The 21487-nt window shown below is 37.5% G+C and overlaps 2 protein-coding genes across 4 annotated transcripts; one reads left to right on the forward strand and one right to left on the reverse strand.

The window, feature by feature from the left end:
- Positions 1-1303: 1303 nt before the first annotated feature.
- On the forward strand, positions 1304-5879 carry LOC124308793 (protein BCCIP homolog). The gene is made up of 3 exons (XM_046771874.1): positions 1304-1495; positions 4201-4461; positions 4751-5879. The coding sequence occupies exons 1-3, from the start codon at positions 1367-1369 to the stop codon at positions 5294-5296; spliced, it is 936 nt and encodes a 311-aa protein (XP_046627830.1). The 5' UTR covers positions 1304-1366; the 3' UTR covers positions 5297-5879.
- A 1760-nt stretch (positions 5880-7639) lies between these two features.
- Positions 7640-20773, reverse strand: LOC124308766 (shootin-1). Of its 3 annotated transcripts, none has more exons than XM_046771805.1 (10): positions 20615-20773; positions 17602-18090; positions 15244-15357; positions 14926-15020; positions 13274-13433; positions 12234-12362; positions 12002-12147; positions 9383-9920; positions 8768-8826; positions 7640-8498 (listed from the first exon to the last, which is right to left on the reverse strand). In XM_046771805.1, the coding sequence occupies exons 2-10, from the start codon at positions 18083-18085 to the stop codon at positions 8352-8354; spliced, it is 1872 nt and encodes a 623-aa protein (XP_046627761.1). In that variant the 5' UTR covers positions 18086-18090; positions 20615-20773; the 3' UTR covers positions 7640-8351. The 3 variants fall into 3 exon arrangements, with proteins under 3 accessions (XP_046627761.1, XP_046627770.1, XP_046627751.1); XM_046771814.1 differs by having other exon boundaries at positions 7640-8492; positions 20246-20773; XM_046771795.1 differs by having other exon boundaries at positions 20246-20773.
- Between the last annotated feature and the right edge of the window lie 714 nt (positions 20774-21487).

Genomic DNA, 21487 nt, shown 5'->3' on the forward strand with positions numbered 1-21487 from the left:
GAACGCACGCTTGAGTTTCCCGAGCGACCACCAAACGCGCATAGAGCTTCTGCATGCAGAGTCACAATATATCCGTCGGTACAGTCTAAAATTTCGCCCGTAGCATGCATACGTAGCATGCACTATGTCGTCGTGTTCAAAGGAAAGCCTGGTTCCATTTCTCTTAAAAAATACGTAACAATGCCTTCGTATGGACGGTTTCAGATAGCACAAATCATATACCTCGGTATAAATATACACTCGAATACACACCAAGGCTGAATCACGCGCCTGCGTTTATGTATATAAGCTTCACGCGCATGGCTGCCTTTGAATTCCAAAAAGTAATCATGATAATAATAACAATAATATAAGGTGTTTGGTTATAATGCCTCATTACCTCTCTGTTCAAGCCACAAAAATATATGCATCGAGTCACATCTGCATGCCTGTTTTATAGCGAAAACACATTGCATTGATCGTTACGATTCTTGTATTATAATTTATACCGTACCATTCGCACCATTTTATTTACGAATAAAAAATAACTCCGTGCTTAATCCAGCAAGTTCGCTCAATTTGAATGGGGTCAGCGTTATTCTTACATGTATTCGTTTCTAACGGACAATCAAATACTTTGTTTGAATTTTGGATAACGTTCCAAAGGAGCTTAAAATTGCCGCGACGCGACTGAAACTTGGCATATTTACAGGTCAGAGACATCGACCAGCGTTGCCAGTCCTGAAGAAATTTCTTTAAAATCAAAGACATTAGAGAATGTTCAAAAAAAAAAAAAGTAAAGTTGTTTTCTTGTTAAGAAATATTGTCATTTAGGCCGGAATCTGACGAAATCTCAAGATTGATGGCGAAATCTCTAGATATGGCCGGTGAAATCGAAACAACAGACTACAAATCAACCAATCGTGAGGTTCCTGAAAAAACATGCGACAATTAGTAGCTTCTGCAATATTTAAGTGTTAAAAATAAGAACACATTATATAAGTAAAGGTTGTTAATATCTTTATACTTCAAATTCCGATTGTAGGATATATTTCTAGGAAAAATGTCCATGTTATAATGCAAAAAAATTAAATATATTATATATTCCTATATTTATTCAGGTTCAATCCCGTCAAACATCACTGTTGAAAATGAGAAATATGAAGAATTATTGTGGCGCCATTGAGACATCTGAAAAATTATTGTGATGCCATCTAAATAAGAAATCTAAAGAATTGTTTTGGCGCCATTGAAAAAAGTATTTGTCTGATAGGTTGGTAACACTGATATCGACCACATCGATTCGCAGGTGAATTGCGGGCCGAGAAGCGTGAAGCGCAAGCGCCGCATCCGTCGCCACGGTACAGCGATACGCAAGGACTACACTATGGCTGCGCCAACAAAAAAACGTGAGATCCAGCCGAGGAACGAGAATATTGGCCACAATGGGGAAGAACACAGTTCGTCGGATGATCAGAGTGATTGCGAAAATGAGGACGCATCGGAGGCTGAGCAGGTTAGCGAGATTGCACATTTTTTAATCGTTATTGAGCAAACGAAGTGATCTAACCTCCACGAAGCACGTGGTCGGTTGCCACATCACTTGTCAAGAATTTTCAAAAAATGACGAAAAGTCGAAACAGGCGACGACTGGTCATCTGCTCTGTTCGAAATTTAGAATCTACTCAAGCAACCGTTTACATTGATTCAATTAAATGATCATATTGCAGTTTACAGTTTGCTACTTTGTATAACTTGCGAGTTGCGCGCATCCCATTCTCTGCAACACATGTACGTATTGACAGTTGCCGGTACCCAGGCGCTCACGGTTGAATTTTATTTGTAACAAATGTGAACTCAGAATTTTCACTCGTTTTAAGACCTTTAATGTGAGTTTAAAAAATGAAAATGAACCCTTCAATAATTATGTATTTGTAATAACTGTATAATTAAAATGGTTCTATGAAATTCATTTTACTGGAAAATGTCATTTTCAAAGTAGAATTGGCAATTTGAACGGTTTGAGACAAGTTTCACCCTTTAGCGATTACAATTTTTCAGAAAACAAATGAACTAACTGATAAAAAATTCGATCACATTCATACTTTTTTGTGCACTCCGGTATGTAGTGGATTATTTCCAACCAAACCTAGAGTTAAATCCTAATATAACTTCCAATGATATCTGTAAAACCCAGATTTCTTGGGATTGTCTGATAGGCATATTAAATAAATTAGCGATCAACAGCGATCACCTGGATCGAAAGCTATCATGTATTACTATGTAACAGACTATTATAGAATCTTGGTGATCGGTCAATTACGTAAACGTATTTTTAGTTAACGTTTCGACCCGGATATGGGCCCTCCTCAGAAAGATTTATTTATTCAACTGTCAAGAACAACAAAAAATTTTTTTTAAATAATAATACTAGAAGTACAATCAGACATTAAATATTGTAGATGTAATAGCCAAGACAATTAATTCATGGCTCACCACTAATATCACACCTCCCACCTCTAGTGTTAAAGATAGCTTTTCCTTAGTTGACACAATAAAAACATTGATTATCCCAGACAACTATACTTTAATATCGCTAGATGTAATATCACTTTTTCCAACGTTCCGATAGATCTTGCATTGCGCGCAGTAAACAACCGTTGGGCTTCTCTTGAAAATAAGATCCCAATTCCTCTTATTGAACTAGATAAAGCTTTAAAAATATGTTTTGATTCTGCAATATTCAAATTTAACAACGATACGTATGCACAACAATTCGGGTTGCCCATGGGATCTCCTCTCTCCCCAATCTTGTCAGACCTTGTCATGGAAGACTTGGAAACGTCTTGCATCAACTTATTTAACATTGCATTAACAATAAAACATAGTATCAATAAACAACATACTTTTAACTACGACAATACAAACATCCTTTGTGAAGAACACAATTATTATAAAAGACTATTACTAGAAATGTGCAACATTGTAGGTCGCACCAATTCCGTTAATCTTAGACAAGATGTTGAACATTTAAGTAATATTTACAAACCTCTAATCTCCGCCCACACAACAAATATTGTTTAACCTTAACTAGATACAAACAAATTTTTGTCCCCATAACACAGTTTTTCTACATAATTTTTTTCACAAAATATTGTTTGTTTTTCTGTATAATTGTTTATATTAGGTTCACCTTCACTCTGGATCATATTTGTTTCTCCCATCAGTCGTTATTCACCTGTTGACCCAATCGGTTCAACCAACAATAATTTTTGGTTAGACATGTGGAATATGGTCATAAAGAGCCTACCTCCACTTCTTGGACACTTGCAAATTAATTTTACTACTAAAAAGACTTTCTTTAAAAACCTTTTAACACAATGACATACTGACTGTGAAGAAACATAGTTCTTTAATCTTTTTAATTAATGACTTCCAACTATTAACTCCTACATGTAAAATAACTAAAAGATTGACATTGACTACCGTCACTCAAAGAACATTGTCTCCACTAATTGTAAATTGTGAATTCGACTACATCTTAGTCCACTTACTTATAAAAAAAGGTAAATAACACTTAAAGCCATTCTTTTTTCAATTAATCAAAATGTTCTTACTAACCAATAATATATAATAGCCCTAAGAGTATTACATCTACAATATTTAATGTCTGATTGTACTTCTAGTATTATTATTTAAAAAAAATTTTTTGTTGTTCTTGACAGTTAAATAAATAAATCGTTCTGAGGAGGGCCCATATCCGGGTCGAAACGTTAACTAAAAATACGTTTACTTAATTGACCGATCACCAAGATTCTATAATAGATTATATACGAGGTCGAGAATTCTTATTCATCACTATGTAACAGAGAAGCTTGCATCATTATGTACATTTTATAAGAATTGTATAGTAACGGAAGAATCGTGTTATTTTGTATTAATTTCCACCCCTACTTCGTCAACCATTAATGAATAGGTTACAGTTATTGTTTATCAATCAACAGTGTTGGAAATCAATGTATCTGCGTTTAGAATGTCAGTATTCGATAAAGTTTGAATTTGAACTCTCTGTACAAGGAACGTACAGCTCTGTGCTATTAAATAAGGAAACATGTTTTTATGACTAGATGTAACATATTTGCCGTAATGAGTCTAAATGTACGATGGCTATCATATCATTATAAATTTGACCAAAAATCACGAAAAATATTCCACTTTTAGGGAATGGAAATCCAGGTAGATTTTGAGGGACGTAATCCGCAAGATCCTGACTTCAACGGCATTAAAATACTGCTGCAGCAATTATTCCTCAAAGCCCACCTCGACCTCAGCGGGCTCACAGACTTAATTATTTCTCAAAATTACGTGGGATCAGTCGTTAAGCAATCATCCGATGACACGGAGGATTCAGACGAGGACGAGAACGAGGACCCAAACAACGTTTTCGGAATCACAACAGTCGTCAACATATCCGACAGACAGGTAGATGTATGACTGGATTATATTTCTTCACGCATTCAAATATAATTAACTTTTCAGCCTCGACAGACTTAAATCAGATTGACATAATAACTATTCCCTGAATTACGTGTACAGCATATTGTTTTCTTTCCTACACACGTGAAGGAAGAAAAAAAATCAAATCATAGGAAATTGAAAAAATTATAATTTGTGAAAGCTCACAAGAATTGTAAAACAAAAAATGATTTTCTAAATGATCTGTGCAGATTCTGTATGGGCAGATATAGATTAATTTTGAAATTGTTTTCAGAACCAGCCATGCGTGAAACAATTGAGAGATTTACTAAAGCAGCTTGCAGAAGAGCATGCAACCGACGCTACCAACGCCCTGATTAGAAATGTACTGGAAAACGACGCAGCACCGTTGGGTCTGTTGATCAATGAAAGATTCATCAATATTCCCGCACAGATATCAGTGCCGCTGTTTGAAAATTTGGTTTCGGAAATTGATAGGGCAGCAAAAAAGAAAATGCCATTCAAATTTTCCTACTTCATACTAATATGTAAGGTGTACGAAATCCAGAATCCTAAAAAGGATCCACAAACGAAGAACAAGAATAACGCACCTCATGTTGACATACTCTGGAGTAATCGTGAGGAGGAGATATTCGCCGAAGAAGCAGACTGCAGCTTTGAATTTTCCGTTGAAAATGAATCCGATAGTGGATTAGAAGGGACCTGGACTGAAAGTGATAACGAAATGAAGCCATATCGAAAAGTTTTACTTTTTGAATCTTCAAAACTCCAGAGTATCATTGACAAAATCAAACTTCACATTGCGGGAGCTAGTAGTTAAGACTGGACCGAAAGTTTTTAACTCTAATGGACGAAAAGTACTCCTTAACGAGCCTTCTGGCTGCAATTCGTATTCGAGACATGGAAAAAACGTTTGCTTGGAATTAAGCTGGACGATGTTCTGTTCCACCTGATGAAATGGAACGTTTAATCCATCCAAAATACTATTGAAGTACAGTTTATCTATTTGGTTTAGTCGGGGACCATTAAAATTACCAAGTCTTATGAGTAAATGTGGATTCTCGATATATATTGATATTATTAATCTTGCCGTTGGGTCGTCATTTCGGCCGTTAATGTACTTTTCTGAATTTTTTTTTGATTAGATATGATTTCACTTTATACGACGCAGCCTGCTCTCAAACGAAATGGTCAAACTGTACAGTGTAAGATTGGGATTCTAAAACTCGGGACGAAGTGACTATTTCCAGTAATATCTGAACAATTTTGTTCCGTTTTCGTGTCGGCGTGTGAGACTAAAAAATTTTTCTTCAAAACTATTTCGCTAAAGTATACAAGAAGTCATACTTTTGTTTTATATTGCTACAAACAATTTTTTTTTAATAAATTATTTTTGTTATGAAGCCAATAACTCCCATTTCCGCTGTTTTAAATATATTGAAAACCTGTTGATGTATTTGTTCCTTTCTTGAAATTAAATTTTATCTACTCTGATGGCAATAAGATCAAAACAAAAATTCCAAATATAAATATGAATATGGCTTGCATAAATCTTGATTTCCCTGTGGTTTTAACCCTAGAACGGTACACTTTTTCGCCATCGCGTGGTCCTCTTAGTTACAAAACACAGATAAATACGATTTATTTATCACGATTCGTTGCGAAACTGGAGTTTATCCTACTTTCTCGCATACTCAATCATTCAACAGAAAATTCTGCGTTGTATTTATGAAGAAATTTTGATTGCAGCTGAAACCACAGTTTTTTTGAAGTTAGCCGGGTGGCAAACACCCAGGTGTACCGTTAGTAATCGGCTGCACAAGTGTTCTAAGATTGAAGACGAAACTCACTACCTCTACATGCATTCATCATCCATCCCCTCTCAACCAACCATACAGAGGTTGAATCATAACATTTATAAGAGCAAGAAATACCGAAGAGTTGAGTCAATAATTCGCGATGACTCATCTGTTGTATCCACTTAACACATAATGAAATAATTTTGTAATGTGGGATGATTGATTTTGATCGCCCCAAGTGAACATTCCATAAACAAAAAGAGATACAAAAAAAGTCTTACACAAAACGTGTTTGGTTTCAATGGAGAAAAATGACCTTGATATCGGTTGACACGTGAATAGTTTCATTTTTGAGATTCTGCAAGTGACATCTGTCTTTAGATAGAGAATGCATATTTTAAATATGAGCAGTTGATAGTGAGATCAAAAACGAATTCAACGACGTGAAAAAAAATATTTCAGTGTTTTTCTTGCACGTCAGCTTCGAAATGTATATATTGAAAAAAATTCTTGCTGATACAGAAAGGTATTCTTTGCAATTTTTGTTTGAATCATAAATTATGGTCACAAACTTTTTTAGCGAGGGTGAGGGACAGTGCTTGAGTGCGAAATTTAAGGTGAAAGAGAGTGACGAAAAAATTATATAAAAATAATGCATTGTGTTATAAGTGCGAAAAGTGAGTGATTTCCCACGAGTGTGAAGTTTGCATCGAGAGTTACAAAAGCGAGTGTAGTAATCACACGAGTCAGATATGACTTGTACGCACGTGTGACACACTATTTTTTCCAACATATGCGAAGGTAAGTTTAATTTGAGAAATAAACAAATGTAATATAATAATTTAAAAGAAGTAGATCAAGGTAATCGAAAAATCCAAAAGCATGTGCCCAACTTCATGACGTCTAATCCAAACGCACAAACTTCAGGTTGAACTCACCCCAATGACGTTCCCAAATGTAAAATTGAATTATTGAAATGCGCATGCGCTGAGAAAGCCGTAGTGCGTAAAAGTGAGAATATCATTAAGCGCATGCGCTAGCGTCGTTTCACCGCACTGTTTAGAAATGGGGCATCTTACGTACGCTTCACAAACTTTAAACATCCAACTTTTTAAGCATGTGGTGGAAAAACATTATTATTTACAGAAAACAAGTTTTCTAGAAATGTTTCCTCATTAAAATTAAAATTATTTGTTTTGGGCCAAGACGAGGAGACATATGTGATACAAAACTGATACATTCTCAGGGTAATGGAATTTATCTTACGGTAATAATAGAGTTTGCTGAACAGAATTTCGACAATCATTTTAGTACGTTAGATCGTTATCAGACAAAATGAAAATCAATAACCCGATGAGAAAGGATTAATAAAAAAGATACTTTATTTATAAAAGAATACAATATGGTAATCGCGAACATACTTAAACGCAACGGCATTAATCTATATCGTGTTTAATACATCGACGGCAATTTCTTTCGCAAACCAATACAGCAAGAAGTCAGTTTCAGGATGTCAATAGCGCTACTTTTAAAAAAAATTCTTCATCACTTCGACTTGTGTTTCAGTATCCTATTTTCAATTCTTAGGAATCACACGCACGCAATTTTCTTTCCTTTGATCAGATCATTCTTATCCATAAAAAGGTCCGCCGTTACTAAATTGAAACAACAACAACAAATATATCGCACATATTCACAAAACTCAGTAGCAAACATAAGTTTTTCTGCATTCGCGACATTTTTCACATTGAGTAACCATCTTAGGATATGGTTACTTGACGTTTTTAATGAACATGTTACAAAAAATGTTAAACTCCCGTGCTTTCGGGACCAATATTCTCTTGCTGTAATACGTTTGTAACACCTATAATACTTAAACAAGTCTCAATGGCCCAAATACAATTATATGTTCCGATACAAATACCGAAAATATCTTCAAGTAAATTAAGTCTCATAGCGCGAATCCCATTGGCAAGCATTGGAACGTATCATAACTCGAAAAACGAGAGCGCATAGCCTTAACGAAAAAAAGAAATCATTTTTTCCATGATCAGAAAAGTGCCCTCGTTCTTGGTGCTACGCGGTTGACTCGGAAAATTTAAATGATTGTCGGGTGGGCTTGGCTCTCCGCCTCATCGTTCCCAAGATGGTCAGCATTTCTGAGACCGCAGGGGGAGCAGCTTCAGCTTCTTGCCTGCGTTTTCGCTCTTCGTCACGCTGTTTCTGAAATAATCATCATGATAATTGACCTTACTTATTCAAAAAAAAATGATTCATAGTTTCTGTATCCGACGTCAATATAACAGGAAGATTCACTGAGGGTTGACGACGCAAACGACGCTTGTCGGTAGATAGGCAACTGAAGTTACACCTGGGGTACCTGTTGCGTGTGAGATGTAACTTTGATTGCCTATCAGCCGACGAGCGTCATTCGGTTCGCTAACCCACAAGGAATCTTCCAGGTATATATTTATATGTGTGTATTTACTTACGTCAGTCTGCTTTAACGTGAATCTCCCGCCCTTTATCTGGCTAATTACGTCGTCGATGGCTGGAATAAGCAGAAAGAAATATTATGATAGTGTTGCATCAGGGCGTGAAAAGTTCGTGCAAGCTGCTCAGCTTTTAATTTGCTGCTCTGATTGTGAGCTGACATAAAGTGAAACACCTAATAAGAAATTATTTTTCTAATTAAATACGGTGATCTCCGATTCGTGTATTTTCCATCACTTGACGGCGTCCGCCGATAATTCATAGTTCCATAATTCTTTTCAAGCATATTACACATGGAATAGTACAGTGTTTTGTTTGAAAACGACATGTTTTTCAACGTTGATGAATTTCTCCCAAAATCAACTATGATCTTATTTAATGAGAATGATAGGTTTCCAATGAAACATTTCAAAACCCCGACCTCTGCTTCGCGCACTCGTAAGTTATCAACAGCATCATTTTACATCCCCCTTTAAATTTTAAAATCTGTCGCCGAAATATTTTTTTTAAACCTACGTTCCTCGAGACATTTCCAGGGCATTCCATTCGAAATGGAAGACCTCGTATTATATTGACGCATTAATTGAAAGACGCATTAATTTTCAAACTCTTACCTGGTTGCTGCGCGACCGCAGCTGGTCTCTTATTGATACCAAGCATATTCTCCATGTCCGATAAGGCCGAATTATTACTGTTCGTGTGGTTTTTCTCTCGCGTGAGTAGCTTGATCGTTGCGTTAGCCGATTCGAACATTGGCGGTGGGGGCGGAGGTGGAGGTAGCGGCGGCGCGGGCGGTTGTGCTGCTTTGGTCTCAAGGTCCTTTATCTTCTCCTCAAGTTCCTTGACAGTTTGTTCCAGTCTCTCAACCGAAAGTTCAGCACACTCTGACCTCTGTACCGCAATCTCCAGCTCAGTGTCCGCTAGCTTAAGTTTTTCCTCCAATATTTCGAACTCTACGTTTGATTCTCGCTCTTCAAGTTTCTCCTGGAGCGCCTGGACCTGCGCAACATGACGCTGCTGCTCCTCCTCCAGCGAACGCTTCAAGGATTCAACCTCCAAGAGGACGGCCAACAATCGCCCGTCAGAATCCGTCGCGATCTCCGCCAAGAGTAACGAGCTCTGATGCGCAAGAACATTGCGCTCTTTCTGCGCCTGTGCATTCAAATCAAATATGATTAGACGTGCTGTGGAAGCTTTCTTCGAGAGAAGAAAATTCACCATGAAATGTTTGGCTATCGCTCCAAAGTGAGACGAAATCAAAAATATTATACAATCGGACCACAATTCTACGGAGTTCGATTCTCCGCACTCTCCATCCCTATCGCAAGAGTAGGGGTAGGTGGGTTCTATGAAATATTTCTTCCTCGTCAGTGGTTCCTCGATTCTGCGGAATTCGGTCCCAAGTTATCCGTAGAATCGAGGTCCGACTGTATTGTGTAACAATGAAGCAAACTCGTTCTTTTCGGGCCGCGCGTAAGTTTGCAACATGAGTCGTGGGTGAGCACGCATATGAGTGGAAGGTGAGTATGCTTGTGCGAACCGGAAAATTGAGGTTAGGATCGCATAATGTCAGATTTGATTGCGACAGCGCATGCGCGTAGTACGGAAAAGATCACTTTTAACTTCTAGGACTTAAAAGTGGTCTTTTCAGTACTCCGCACGTGCGCATTTACTGATTCACTCTACCGTTATAGAAGTGGATACTTTAGAAGACGAAACAGACATGAAAAAGGCGTGAAATATGCTTGTCTTATATAAAAAAGTATTTCGTGAACTGATGTGATTTTGAGGAAGAACAAAAAAAAAAAACTTTAATATAATCTTCAGTAATGTTATTTGCTCCAGTGATGGTGAACACAAATGAAACGACATCCTTACGAATGTGCAATGACTGAACAACATTTCAACAATTGAAGAGAACGTTTGGTAGTTCTAACATGCAAAATACTTGAACTCTTAATCCAATCCTACTGTTTTTAAGCTTTTTTTCCGGAGCATAAAAATGTCTAGAGCATTCTGTCGTATGTTGGATATATGATAGCTTCTCCCACATTTTACATAACGAACAAACTATGGAGAGGTCGGATATCGATTTGAATCGAACTATTTAATGCTCTTTAGCTCTCTTCAATCCGATTCAGGTTTCTCTGTACACGCGCAATAACGTATTTTCGTCATGACGTAATGTTCTATCGGTACGTGGCACTGCATTCGGCAAGATTTTGGCAATTTATTAGTGGTCCAATTTATGCCCTTGGATTAAACATGGATCACTCGATAACATCACTTATTTACTCAGTTGATAATTGATACGCGTCAATTCTTACCGGACAATGAGTCTGTACTTTGTGGATATGACATTGTGCCATAGTATAGCGCATGACGTCAGAGGCAAGGATATTTAAATTGCAAATTGATATAAATCATATCTTGATTGATTCAAATTAGACGAAGCGTTGCAAGCTTTGGCTAGCTCTAAAATAGCAGCCAAGTAAGAATTCCAAAATATAGTTAGCAAATCCTGATGCAGTACCGTAAGTGGCATCAGGTGGACAAAGAACTAACGATAAGCACTGAAAAATTTGACAAAATTACAACACGGGGAAGAAAATCTTTTGAGGAATGCAAAAGTTTCGAATTTTAGGGTGCCTAGACGAAAATTTTAAAAAACAATATTTTGACCAAAAATTTTTCAAAAAGGATTCGTTGATTTTCGATTAAGAGGGAATAATTATTGCTGAGATTATAGCAACGAAGGTAACTCGTCTATTACACAAAGGAGATCCCAAATTTTCTAGATGAGTATTTTCTCCTTTTTTTTTTAATATCATTGCTTGACTTTATTTACTATTACTCTATTACCGGATGGGAAGCAACTAGTTGAAATTTTTTTTTTTTCGGATTAGAACAAATATGAATGGATTTGAATTTTGATGTCATGATTCTTTCTTGAAATCTTTCAAATGATCTTCTCCATGCACAGAAAATCGGTCTGAATTAGCTGGAACAACCCACCCATAGACGCTCGAAATAGAAGGAGGAAAAAAGGTTACTGAAATTTACTTTCAATGATTTTATCCAGCCGTTATTATACTTCAAATAAATCACTCGAGCAAATCATCAATAAGGTATCATGCTGTGAATGGATCACTGGCAATTTGCAGTCAACGCTACTTATGGTGCAACATCTAGATGTTACTACATGCTTAGAGTTGATATTATTCGTTACTTACCTTGTCGGCTTCGATCTTCATATTCTTGGCGTTTTCTCTTTCCTTTTCACACTGCTCTTTCAGGGCTTGAACCTCATCAGCGACCATCCGGGTCACTCGTTCCATGTTTTCCCTCTGCTTCTGGAACTCCTTAATCTTAGCCTCACCTGCAATAAATGAATAGCCTCAGTTATTCACAGATTACCACGTTCCCTAAAATGTAGATGCATCATCTGATGGATCTCAATCGCACCTTCCTCTCGAAGTGCTCTTTCCTCTTCGAGTTGTGAGGAGAGCAGGGTGACCTGTTCCTGGGCTTCGAATTCCTGAAGTTTTGCCGCATTCAACTCCGTCTGCAATCTGGCAACGTCCTGGCTCAATTCTGAGAACACAATCACGATATTTTTATTTTTATTGCAATCCCGTCTTCGCTGACTTGCGCCAAATCTTAAATTTTTAATCCTAATTCCTGTTGCAATTATTACAAATTACGTATCGACATTCTAGGTACTCAAGGTCAAATAAAGGGGGAGAGTCAAAACTTAACGTTTCGGCCTTGAGAAAACTAAAAGAATACATTTATTCAATTATAATAAGCAAAAAAGAAAATATTGTAACAAAATATTTTCTCCTTATAAGCGCTAACCGACAGAAAAAACATCAAGAGAAATACAGTATGATAAACTTACAGTCATTCAAGTAGAATCCGCTTAAAAACGGTGAAAACTTGAAGACCAAATTCAGATTTAATCTGATGAATAGAACTCAGTTCTCCTCGACATTTGGTAATCACTTCAATTTAGCAATGTTTGGATTACAATGGATTGTGATGTGAGAGTACCACTAACCTGCCATTCATTACATTATAACTTGGAATCCAGTGGATTTGAATAAGAGATCGACTTTTTCTGTCGTAAAGACATAACATTTATAAATTTCACAGTCTATTTAGTAGGCGGTTTTTTCGTTTGAGAATTTAGTTTTGAAGTTTACACCGTTTTTAAGCGTTTTCTACGTAAATGAATGTAAATTTATTTTACTGTATTTCTCTTCAATTTCTGATATCAGCTTATCGCTTATGAGGAAAAAATATTGTGTTACCACATTTCCTTTTATGGTTAGTGCGATTGAATAAATGCCTTCTTTTAGTTCTCTGAGGAGGGCTCCACTCAGGGCCGAAACGTTAAATTTTCACTTTTCCCCTGTATTTGACCTTGGACACCGAAAATATTTGTACATACTTCAAGATGAGGTCGACAAATTTGTCAAGATTACAAATTACATTTGCAATACCTCTGACGGTTTCTCGCAGCTGTTCCGTGTCATCGGAATTCGAATCAACTTCATCGGAGATATCGATGTCAATATCGACGATACCTTCCGGGTTGACTTGGAGGAACTTCTGCGCGAGTACCTGGGACTTTCTTTTGAGCTCTCTGTTTTGCTTGTACCACTGAAATGAAAAGTGAATGCACGCGGTGTTAAAAAATAATAAGTTTTCAGTATTTATCAATTACCATTTTTGAATTACGTGTCAAATGCTGATAGGCACAATGTCGTGGATGTAATGAGAAAAATCTTATTTATTAAGGTGACCAAAATATACGAATAAAATAGATATCGTTGTAGTAATGGTTTAAACATTGTTGGAATTACAAGAAAATGTGGTACAAGTAACTATTTAGTGTGATATTTATAGTTAACAATACCACATATTCTTGCTATACTCAGCAAAATTTAAATCTGTTCATTTAGTTTAATGTTTTTTTTTTTCAAAGCAATAAGGCCTCAACATCAATCTATTGTTGTAACAACATAAACTTATCGTAATAGTTATTAAGAAATACACGGAAATGTAATCAATACGAAAAAGCCCAGCAACACATAGTAGATTTTCTGCATATAATATCAGATTTCGTCACCATTGGTTATCGTTGATGAACGTTTTTTGGCCGAAAATTGAACCGAAGATGACTGAACGGACCCAGCCGAAAGCTCGAAGTAAATAATGAGAACAAAACATTCATCAACAATAACAAACACTGACAAAATCTGAAATTATCACAAAACCCAAGACACGAACTCATACGCATCATGGTATTTTTTGGTTACCATTACTATAAATAGTACCAAAAACTAGTCATTTCTTTTGATGCAATTTGCGCACATTAAGGAAATCGAATGAGTATTGAATCGCAGAAAAGAATAAGTCTACAACGCAAAATATAAATCGATTAACCCTTTGCGGCATGGCATCTCATATATGAGACACCTTTTTTAAATCAGTTCTTCAAGATTTACATTCAACTTTTGAAATATGGCTGTAATTTTTATTTTTTTATTTTTTCTCCATAAATGGACGTCTAAGATGTCAATGTTGATGTTTTAAGAAGAATTATGACGATTCCGCAAATATAATGAGCGCTGCAAATAAACAAAGTGTTGGAAATGCTTGTTTTTACAGAGCACGTGTAATTGTCAAAAGGTCATGGGGACCAGAAAAGTGGAACTCGGTAAACTTGGGTTTTTTTGGGTCGCTAAAAAGAATCTGATGTCGAAGTTTCAAAATTAAAGATGGCCGATCCAATATGCGGGTCTGGAAATACAAAAATTGATCCTATTCGCTTGAAATTTGTGACTCGGGCGTTTTCGGGATCGTATTTGGTGACTGAGAAAACCCCTCAGTGTGCATTTTCGAGCCATTCCGACCACTTTCACATCTCCAGTCCGTCACGTTAGATCCGCCGTTTCAAATTTTTTTTAATTTCTCAAATCTGACCTCATTTTTGAAATCAACGACCTCGAGAACCCTTGTATATCCAATTTCAAGAAATTTGACTACAAGAAAAAAAATGCATGCTTCAAAGCGTTAAATCCTTTGTAGCGTCGTTGATGCTTTATTAATTATATTTTTTACTTGTTACGATGATGATTCATAGGTGTACCTGAGTAGCCTGTTGCATCGCTCGGTGCATCGCTCCCGTCTCGATATCATATTGCCGTTTCAGTTGTTCGTATTCCTTGCAAACGGCTTCGGACACTATTCGAAGAAATAAAACGCATAATTAATTTGTCTGCGAAGGTCGCCACGTCAGTTATACGTGAACTTTTGCCTCGACATACTTCACACGTGTAAGCGTGCATGTGCAATACTTCGTGTAATGCATTTTACGCGCGCTGCACGAAACGCGTTAGTATTGTTGCATGCATAACAACATTCGGATCGGACATATCAGCGAAGCTCTTGAATAAAAATTCTGTACCTGTTCGTAGCTTGTTCAGTTTCTCTTCATTGTCTACAACTTGTGCTTGCAAGCTATTGTTTTGCCTCTGAAGATGATTGTATTTTTTTTCCAAATCAGCGTGATCCCTCAGATCTGCAAAAATAATGTAAATAATCTTTATTTATATTACGATGGCGTCGCGATGGTTGACAAACACTTTGACACGTATTATTGGTCGCACGGCTTGGTGATGAAATACATATATTAGTGGTGATTGCAGACAATGAAACTCGTCTCTGGCCACACCCAAGGCATGTCTTTTGACCAAGTCATGGTTACGATCACACGTTATAAAACTCGAATCTCACTACTAACAAAACATCTCTCTGCACTTTTTTTCCTACCTAGAAAACAAATCCATTGTCTGCTGCAGTATTTGACATTCTGCAAAATTTCGAATTTCCAATACACGCACCATGTACAAAAATAAAATGAGCATGTTTCTAATTTTTAATTTTACTAAGTCTATCTTACGCAGTGTAAAATCTTGACTAAACATGACAATTGTATTTTGTTTAGTTAGTATTTCAAGATTGAATCAGTGATGCATCGAAGAAAACTTTTACAGTTAGTGTAAATTATACAAAGTAATAGCGGCGTGTCGTTTTCATTTTACACACATTTTTAATTTACAACCAATTTCATAAACACAGACTGCAGTTATACAGTAAGCATTTGTTCAATGTATGGGTATATTGTTGATTTGGTCAAGTATATTATACTGCAGCAGCTGTAAAAATATGTGTCGTTCGAATACACCCAACTTTTAAAATACCTCTCCCCCCTCCGCCCCTCCCCCCCCCCCCCCCCCGCCCCGCCTATTCGCCAGTCACTCGTACAATTGTTTAAATCTCGTCTTATGGTAGTCAGCACAGCGGTTGATTATTTGCAAAACAAATTGAGCAAAGAATTCTTACGATGGATTATAAACAAAATACCAATGAATTAAGGTATGCCAATATTATGCAGCAGTAGTCAGTATTTACACTTGCCTTATTGATAAAAATATTTTTGCTGAAAAGAAAACAAACAATGTAATAACTGTATTTGTAATTTCATACTGGTTGAAACCATCGCACGTATGGAGAAGGTGTACAACGTGAGTCAGTTTGGTAGCTACATAACACGATTATATGTCCCCGGTTTTGGCATATTTGGCATGATTCACCAGTACTCGAGCCCAACGGTCTGATTCAAGCGTCCGAACGCCAAGGCGCCGTTGTTTAAACCTTCCAACTTTTAAAATTATTAACGCTCGAGTCCGGTTGAGTCGTTGTGTGCCGGACCACAAAACACCAATCTGTCATGAAATATCTACGGAAGAATGAACAAGAGAAAAACTGTTGTAATTGTCCTTGCTTTGTTGTTTTCCTCGACATTGAAGTTGGCAATGAAATATTAAACAAAAAGTTTCGATTTGACGGAATTTAGTTTGCAGAACATGGATGAGCTTTCCTTTATTAAGCCTTATCAAATTTTAAATTATTCCAAAACAGCGAAATAAGGGGATTTCCAATAGCTGTACCATTACTTTAAAGTTTCGAACTTCATCCTCATGGTATGAGCTCCACGGCGATTAACCTATACTTTCATGCATACGATTTCATACAACACAAATATTGCTACCACACGATCTTAAACGTGGAGTTTTGGGATCGGTAAAATCCTTCAAATTTTCCCGAAAATTGTCCGGTTAAGTCAACGATAGAAGAGTAACTGAAACACGGCTGTACTGTTGTTTCGACCTTATAGGGATCATCGTTCGGCACCCACGCAGATGCAATCAAACAGTATGACAAAATGAAATTTTCGTTCCTTGAAATTCGCGTGTTTATAGTTCCTCTGGGTAACAGTCTTGATAAAAGACGCGATAATGACAATATACAACGAAAGCATTTTATTTTTACTTTCAATCAAACACAAGATCGGCTACTGCATGAAACTTTTTGTTAAACATGCTTTCCACGCACGTTTCGACATCCACTTAAATTGATTGACGTCACCACGACAGAAACGGACCATCGTCGCATCGAATTTACAATTAGAGACATAATGATAAACGACACATAAGGTTCGATTTGAGGCAGTCTATGTACCACCGTGACGTATTTTATGATACTCTGAATGAGGCTGGGGATCCTCATTCAATTCTTTTTATCACCTTTTTTCTTTCTCATTTGATAAAATTCGCGTTCGTGACGTAACGTCTGAAAGTATTCAATCACTTGAGCACCGTTTAATTGCAATGCGGTAGATGCTTAAATATTCGTCCGTTTGCACGCGTAGCAATATTTGTGTGTCGTTCTACACTAAGAAAATAATTCTCAAGTTTCTTACTAGATTCGCTCTTTTGCAGCAGCATCTTTCTCCGTTTTTCCGAGTCCTCGTACTTGGACTTCCACTTGCTCTCCATGAAGCTGTTACTTCTGTTTAGTTTCTTATCGCCTAGTTCCAGGGTACTCCTTATGGTCTCGACCCTCTTACCATCCGTCGAGTTCGTTCTCCACATCATCTTTTCCTCGGTATTTCTCGACTCGATTGGTGAATTTGAAGAATACGAACGAGACTTGTTGTTAGCCTGGACCGGTGAAGTATCGCCCTTTTCGAACGATGCTCGCTGAAGAGCGACAGAGGTCGTACGAGCTGGACTTCTCCGGTTTACCATCTTCTCCGGAGATTCTCTTCGTGCCGGTGGATACCGGTCCAGGAGTCGGACCGTAGAGGAAACCTTCGGCAGGGGGATGTGAGAGTGGGACGAGTTGCCAGATGGCGAGCGTGGCGGCTCCGTCGCCAAGACGATCTCTAATTGAGTCTTGTTCATCGTATCTGCAACAACGTTATACTTGAGCTTCACTCATCCGGAGATCGCGATGAATAGGACAAGCACTGAACAGGATAGAAATAGAGAAAAAGATTTGTTCGTTCTTTCCGGTGTCACCCCGACAGTTTTCACAGACAAGCTTTTCACTTCAAGCTCGTTAATCACTCGACAATTTTACTTGACCCTTTCGTTCATAAATTTTTCCTTACATGTGATTCACTTGAAATTTTGCATACATGGGCTCATGGGGTCGCCAATTGCGAATCTGAACTCGAAATACGAAAATTCAAAATGACAGATCCAAGGCGCGGACGTAAATTCAAAAAGTTGTTTGATTTAAAAAAAAAAACTTTGTCTATCGTCGTTTTTGCAGTCGCCGATCTCAAATCTCGGATCCAATATAGCGGATGAACAAAAATTTTGAAAAAATTTACAAATGTTTTTTGGTGTGTATTAAGTTTGTGTAAAAATCGGTATTCTGATTTCCATGGTCAATTAGCAGAAAATGGGTTTTTCGTGGGAAATCACGAACTTCGACCGTTTGTTTACACGTTCTACTTTTGCAATGAATAAATAAATGAATTTTGTGTTTTTTGTAGACTTAGACGTATTCCAGGGGACATCCAAGGACCAAAAACTCGGCGGTTGTTACCAAAACAGTAATAAATAAATGAAGAGGTGCAAAAAAACAGGTGGAACGCTAAACGACCTAGCTTGAATTGCAGGGTTTATGGAACTAGAAATTTTCACAAAAAACCCATGGATGGTTCTGACAATATTCGCATTATACTCATAATTTTGAAACAAAAGAACCAATAACTTTTCAAATTTCAAAAATGCTGCTCATTTTTTCAAAAATGTCTAATATTTATACTCTAATGTTTAAATACTCCTTTCAGTTTTAAAACATAAGCTCTAGATAATAATAGTTTTTACAAATTTGGAAAATGCTTAAAACATACTTCAGAGCTCCGGGAATATTGCCCATTAATATTTTACCACGGGCTACCCGAAGAATGACATTGATCATGTGACAAGCAAACACCAACGAAATCAGACCTTCTTAAAACAATGTGTGGCAAACTGATATAAGCGTAAACACGCGCCGCGACAAAACGTCTCACGTCTTGGAATTTAATCAAGCCGTTTGTACTTCCAAGAATTTTTCTTACGTTAGACCTGGTTATGGTCGTTGTCAGGCCATTGTTTTATGCGCAACTAGTTTGACTGATCGTTATCAGCAGATGACAGAGCTCATTTCGTATGAAATACCGTAAGCAATTATCATCACGAGTGACGTAATAGAATTTTCCAACTGCACTTTCACCGAATTCACGACATCGCAGATAAACGTCTTCCTATCAGATTAGATTACACGGAAACCCGGATGACTTTAGACCAAGCTGATAACGGGCATTGCGGTGAACTCAAAGCCTTCCAATTTTTATGTAATGCGGACCGTGAAACCTCATTATCTGAAAGTAAACATTCATCGAAACACAATTACGCGCCTTGTAGCGAAGCTAAGGGTTAATAACTTTCTGGGACTTTTCTAAAAATAAGCTTAATAGACGGCCCCCTATGAGGACCTGGAAATAGCGCGGTGTCAAAGTTTAGGAGCAGCCCCACGTATATAGTAGCGTAGATATTCTAAAACCAAAGGAACTGCTTTCTCTGCTTTCCGGTTTTCTCTTCGTATTCCAGCCAAACTCAATATTCGGTGCTCAGGTGTTCCCACAAGTCCAATATATGATTTCCTTGTACGATGATGAAGTTAGCAAGGATGCATGTCCAGGAAAAATTGCTACTTCGCGTCTTTAGGAATGTCCGAAGTTTAGTAAACCAGTAAAAATAGAATGTACTATTATTTTGAAAAGTCAACTCCTTGAAAGTCATTCTAAAATCGCCTATTACCGACGATTTTTTACCCTAACGTTTCGTTACGTTAACGCTACCAACTCCAGTCTCATTTCCTTGTTTCAATCGCCAACTACAGATTACATTGTCCATTGCTTACCGTCGTGACAAACGATTAGCTCACCATCAGAGCATTTGGAACGCAATTTTAATAAATTAATTATATATAAAAATGTTGGAGCCAGTTATACGAAGTTTGACTTCCGTCAAAGATTTCTGAAGAAGAGATTAGTAAAATTATACCTAATCAATCCTTGTCTCGTACAGTCGTCAGAGTATTCCTCTTATTCCCGATATAGTCTAGAATTTTCTAGAGTACCATGAACCGTGTTGCACTTTGTCCAAAACGACGAATACAATATTATCATTCCGGCGTTTTCAAACAGTAGAACATGATCTACCCGACAATTCCTCGTGGCGGGCTTACAACGTTATAAAATAGTCTGTCACTGACGACATCGGCTGAAATCTACAGCACGTGTTACGCAGGTAACACAAACGTTTTCCTTTTCCTGCCTCGCAATCGTTCGCAATGCCGAATTCCAGTAAAATCAAATGTCTGTATACAAGGATCACACTGCACTCGGTAGTACTTTTCAAATCAACGATTACCCAAAATTGGACGTGATTCAGCCGCGGCAACGGATGAGATCCGACTGTCCGTCCTCCTTCGCGTCTCAGGACAGACTACGCACGACACCCAGCAATATCACTTCACTTTATCTTGGACACTCCACACCGCTGTTCTTGACTCGGTACTTTGCTTGGCAGTGTGCTGAGTTAGTTAAGCTAGATCCATGAACGCTGAATCCGACTTGGGCAGGGGGGGGGGGGGGGCTCGTACGTCCATTGGTGTTGGTTTGTACCGCTATCCTTAAACCGCCGACCAAGCTGCTTTTTCTCCAACACACATGCACCAGCGAACAGTACGTACGACCTTCGATTCACACGACCTAACGACACAATGAAGAAACAATTTGCAACAGTGGGACGGCAGGTGTCTGCATGTGTGTGTTACACGTACATGTCCGTGTTTACATGCTCCACGGGGTCGCCTCAGCATGGGTCTGTTATTGATATTACGGTTTTTACGTACTAACCGAGCAGAAGACTTGAACGAAACCCAAAAAAACAAATTGGAGATTCCTTCTTTGCTTTGATGATAGATTTTATGGAGTGTTAATGTTCAAATTGCAAACATTTTATACGTATTTGAGATTGAACTGTCGCGTAATGATGTTAATGTATAACATAACGAGTGAAAGGATATATACAATTATTACGCAATGAAGCCTGTTTGCAACATATCCCTCCTTCAAACACTTTGAAAACCATCGTAAAACTACGGACAGCTGGGTTTCATGACAGCAGATACAAGAGCTATAGCGACTTGGTTGGGAAACTTTTTAGAAGATTTATAAAAGATAATGTCTACACGAATAGGAATTATTTTTAATAATTCAAAGAGTAGAAATAATTCATTTT

This window comes from Neodiprion virginianus, chromosome 1, assembly GCF_021901495.1.
Source record: "Neodiprion virginianus isolate iyNeoVirg1 chromosome 1, iyNeoVirg1.1, whole genome shotgun sequence".
NCBI lineage: Eukaryota > Metazoa > Arthropoda > Insecta > Hymenoptera > Diprionidae > Neodiprion > Neodiprion virginianus.

Coding starts and splice junctions, on each gene's coding strand:
- LOC124308793 (XM_046771874.1), top strand. CDS start 1,367: ATGGCTGCGCCAACAAAAAAACGTGAGATCCAGCCGAGGAACGAGAAT. Junction 1,496..4,200: donor ACGCATCGGAGGCTGAGCAG/GTTAGCGAGATT, acceptor TTCCACTTTTAG/GGAATGGAAATCCAGGTAGA. Junction 4,462..4,750: donor TCAACATATCCGACAGACAG/GTAGATGTATGA, acceptor AATTGTTTTCAG/AACCAGCCATGCGTGAAACA.
- LOC124308766 (XM_046771805.1), bottom strand. CDS start 18,085: ATGAACAAGACTCAATTAGAGATCGTCTTGGCGACGGAGCCGCCACGC. Junction 15,358..17,601: donor GCTGCAAAAGAGCGAATCTA/GTAAGAAACTTG, acceptor TTATTTTTGCAG/ATCTGAGGGATCACGCTGAT. Junction 15,021..15,243: donor ACTGAACAAGCTACGAACAG/GTACAGAATTTT, acceptor TTCTTCGAATAG/TGTCCGAAGCCGTTTGCAAG.